The 4,128-nt window shown below is 38.7% G+C and overlaps 2 protein-coding genes and 1 long non-coding RNA gene across 7 annotated transcripts in view; 2 read left to right on the top strand and 1 right to left on the bottom strand.

Moving 5' to 3' along the window:
- The window catches only part of LOC126390983 (complement C3-like), a 94,705-nt gene that overhangs the window by 4,905 nt on the left and 85,672 nt on the right, over positions 1 to 4,128 (bottom strand). The gene's annotated exons all lie outside the window — the stretch shown is intronic.
- On the top strand, positions 7 to 1,308 carry LOC126391006 (uncharacterized). Its single transcript, XR_007570009.1, has 2 exons — positions 7 to 858; positions 1,089 to 1,308. It is a non-coding gene; the product is annotated as an uncharacterized LOC126391006 (long non-coding RNA).
- The window catches only part of LOC126390991 (complement C3-like), a 21,264-nt gene continuing 18,447 nt past the window's right edge, over positions 1,312 to 4,128 (top strand). The window contains exon 1 of one of the 2 annotated variants that reach the window (XM_050045553.1): positions 1,312 to 1,531. In XM_050045553.1, coding sequence (XP_049901510.1) covers positions 1,517 to 1,531 — 15 coding nt within the window. In that variant the 5' untranslated portion in view covers positions 1,312 to 1,516. Of the gene's footprint in view, positions 1,532 to 3,614; positions 3,876 to 4,128 lie in introns of those variants that run through there. The other variant, XM_050045555.1, reaches the window with a different exon arrangement.

Genomic DNA, 4,128 nt, shown 5'->3' with positions numbered 1-4,128 from the left:
TTTATGCAGAACTGCCTAAAGTGTACAGTCCTCTAATGTTTCTAAGATGCCTTACAGGTGAAGGTGACACAACGATTTGTTTGCCTCTTTCAAAAATTGAATTAGCACATTAAGTCTCAGTGTTTTTAGCCAGACAAAAGAAATGACTGGCCATTTAAAGGAAATGTTGGACATTTTGGGAAATGCCCTCTTGCTTTCTTGCAGCCAGTTACATGAGAAGGCTTGTACCTCTCATGTTTAGTATGCCAAGTATGAAGCTACCTCAAGCAGCAAGCTAACGTAGGTTGCATTGCCAGGCAATCAGCAGGCACTCAAGAACTTATTGGTCCTGGCCAGGAAATTGTCCAGGACACCCGTTCAAAAAGGTTAACTGTTTTATACTTAGTGTTTTCTGTACAGGTTAAAGAAACTACATTAAAGGTGCTTTGTTAACTTTGGACTGAGCCAGACAAACTGTTTCCACTCTTTATGCTAAGCTACGTTAGCCGGCTGTTGGCTGCATATTTACTAGCCTCTACACTAATGAGAATGGTACCAATACTGGTATCAGTCTAACTCTTGGCAAATTTAAATGTATTTCCCAAAATGTCCAACTATTCCTTTAAGCACGATTTCACCAGGAATATGTGAGAATACAACACTTGTGTTGCATTACATCCCTGCTATGCATTCAATCCTTATCTTTTATCTCTTCTCCTATATTTGAATAACAGGAAGTTTGGATGTGGGTCCTCTGAATAAACTGCGCACATTCCTCAGTTATCCGCACTGCAGAGAGTCTTTGGATTTGGCGACAGGCAAAATCTACCTTGTCATGGGCACTTCCAAAGATATTCACAGAGATGAACAAGAGCAAACGTAAGTTTGTTCCTTGTGTGAATGTGTGGAGTGTGCATTTTACCATTTCGCTGTTTTACTGTTTTCCAAAAGTAAATCAAATCTTTCTTTGACTCTAGTTTATGTGTTACTGTAGCTACTGATGGAGTAGTTAAATGCACAGAGGGAGGCAGGAGGCTTTTTCATGTCATGTTACAGAGTGAAAGCTGGTCACATGGAAACCCAATGTGTTTTTACTTTGCTCTCCTCAGGTATCAGTATGTACTCGGAGAGAGAACCTGGATTGAGTACTGGCCCACAGAAGCAGAGTGTCAATCTGACGAACACAGACCGACCTGTTTGGGCATGGAGGAGATGGTCCAGCAGTACCAACTCTTCGGATGTCAGCAGTAGTGAAGCACAAGGAAACAAAACGTTCTTTTCAAATTGTGTTTGTGTTGCATTTTTCTTATTATGTAAAACTTTCATTGCNTAAGTTGTATGTGTTAAAGCCTGTTGACACATTAAACTTGATTGCATCGGACTTTGCCTGTTTCCAGTGTTTCTTTCAGTATTTGCCAGCTGAGCCTAAGGTACCAAATCGACATCCGAGGACAACTGACAAGAGACAAGAGGTTCAAGGTCGGGAGCCTACAGGCCCACTTCCAGGCACCGATTTTTGACACTTCAAGCTCAATCAATGATGACTGCAGCAGTAAGAAAAGTGGTATTTTCAGCTTTTGTTAAACCACTGGCAAAAAGTAAATGTAAACTATGTAACTGAAATGTTGTGGGTTCTACTGGCTTAATTTATTTAGCAAGAAAATCACATTCAAAAAGTATATTCTGAATCTTGTATAAGGAACATGGGGAGTTTTTCCTTATCCGCTGTGAGGGTCCTAAGGACAGAGGGATGTCGTATGCTGTAAAGCCCTGTGAGGCAAATTGTAATTTGTGATATTGGGCTTTATAAATAAAATTGAAATTGAATTGATACAGTACATGCAATAGCCTTTCACAAATTTAAGTGAACAATTTACCCATTTAAGTCTGTTCAACAGTATAATGATTAATGAACAGATATATTCCTACTGATGCATAAGATATATTTAACAGAAAGAAATATTATATCCACATTCACAGCTATGGATTATGTTACATAGGTTACCCTCATTAATTTGAATGCTGGACACAGAGAACAAAGTACAATAAATGAGAGAACCAAGTGGAAAATGCTCAATATCCCGAGAAAATGTGTTGTAGACATTTAGGACATCCTAAGGTAGCACGTATAGTTTTATAAGGTTTCTAATCTGTTCTGTACATCCTCTCTTTCTCTCTGTCTTACTCACTTGTAGTTGTTCATCATCATGTACAAACGTGAGTCATTAGGCAGCTAAAATATGAAAATATCCATGACCTATAATTGATGAGAGGTCAACAAGAACAAAGAAGAGAAAGAGAAAGAGAAATTTAAAATTTATTATAAAAGAAATGCTTTATAAAGAAGACTGACAGGAAACAGATTCATTAACCCCCCTTAAAACCCCAGCTTTTGTTGAGCATGCATTTTTAATTTCTCCAAGCTATTTGGGAATTAGTAGGACCTGGTGAGTATAAAAAACTAAGCATCATCTTTGAACAGTGAGTAGTTTTTGAGAAAAAAATGTCCTCATATGGGGACATCGGTTTTTCTTTAATAGTCACAAGTGTTTATTTCAATACCTGAACATTGTTAAAGGTAAGAGGTCACTGTTCAGGGCTACAACTGTTAAAAACTGTTCATGTCAATGCCTGAACATCCATTTTCTAACCGCTTCATCNCGTGAAAATCAGTTGAAAATTCAGTGAGTTATTCTATTTTACTTGTGCATACAGCTCCTTCCTCAATAGAAGTGAATGCACTGTGGAGGCGAAGCAAGACCCATCCAAGATGGCAGCCGGCAAGGACGCGCTCAAGCAGTCGATGCGGCGTCTATGTATATATATGTCTATGTCTCCGACAGTCTGCCATATTGTTTCTACAGTAGCCCACAACAGACAAATCAAACACTGGCTCTAGACAGGGCCAATTGCGTTTTTGTGTCAGCCACCTTAGTTCTCCCACGATTGACACCAAGGAGGAATTAGAAACTAGAAAGAGAAATTATATTTAGTGATTGGTTAGAGAGTGGTTAGCACTGTCGCCTCAGAGACAGGGTGGGGGAGCTCCGCTGTGTGATGAGGATGAGGATTAACTTATCGATGAATTTATTTAATACTGAAACACTGCTTTAAGGCTTTCACTGAGTTTTTAAGAGAGCCTTTTAAACCTCAAACAAAAGCTTAAATGGACATGATGATTGTATATAATATTTTAAGAGTGTAACAATGCAATTGAGAACAGCTGTAATGGGAGCAAGAAGAAGACCAGGTATTACCAGTATTTGCAAACAATTAAAAATACTGATACATGGTTCGGAGTGCAGATAGAGAATATTTATTTAACTCAGTCTAAAGTTACATGTCACTGGTGTCTTTTGTAATGAGTAGCTCCAGTAAATCATGTGATGTGGTCCTTCAAATGACGCCAGTAAATGATGAAATGTTTTGTTGATCTAGCGCTGGATCTTTGCCAAGATAACCAATGGATCACTCATTATATGTGAAGACCATGCTAGAGCAGAAGATTCTCATCTGCAATAATATATGTTGCAAACTGGAATAACCAAACTTAAAAAAAAAACCAAAAACCTCAAACCACCACTGAGAAAAACAGACTCCTCAGTTTTTCAGCAAGTTTCAGTACATCCTAAACAGCATGTGGTTCTTTCTACGCACTGACTATACTCTACATATAATTTTTCCCACTGCTGTGTAGGAAGATAATGTCCGCCCCCAACTTGTTGCGGGTAGGAACACCAGTGAACATCTTTGTGGAGTGTCAAGACTGCACCGATGATGATGCCATCAAAGTAGAAATCTTCGTAGAAAACTATCCAACAAAAAGCAAAAGGCTGACATCCACATCTGTGACCCTTACCAGTGCAATAAAGTTCCAAGGCTTCGGAGAAATTGTGGTAATGTAGAAATACTGAAATACATCTCACTGTTTTGGTTTTGTTGTCAAAATACTATATATTAAGAAGCCTGAATTCATCACCTAGTGAAGCAATATTGTTTTCTATTATGGATACAAACAAGAGAGGAGACAACAAGATTTTTAATTCAGCATCTATAAATGCACTGATATCCGTCCTGCTCCTCACACACTGCTTGTGTCTCTCAGATCCCTGCTGGAGACTTCAGTCCGGATCCCAACAAGAAACAGTA

This window comes from Epinephelus moara, chromosome 5 (assembly GCF_006386435.1).
Source record: "Epinephelus moara isolate mb chromosome 5, YSFRI_EMoa_1.0, whole genome shotgun sequence".
Lineage (NCBI taxonomy): Eukaryota > Metazoa > Chordata > Actinopteri > Perciformes > Serranidae > Epinephelus > Epinephelus moara.
The sequence above is the reverse complement of the archived record's forward strand: the minus strand, read 5'-3'. Positions and strand labels throughout refer to the sequence as shown.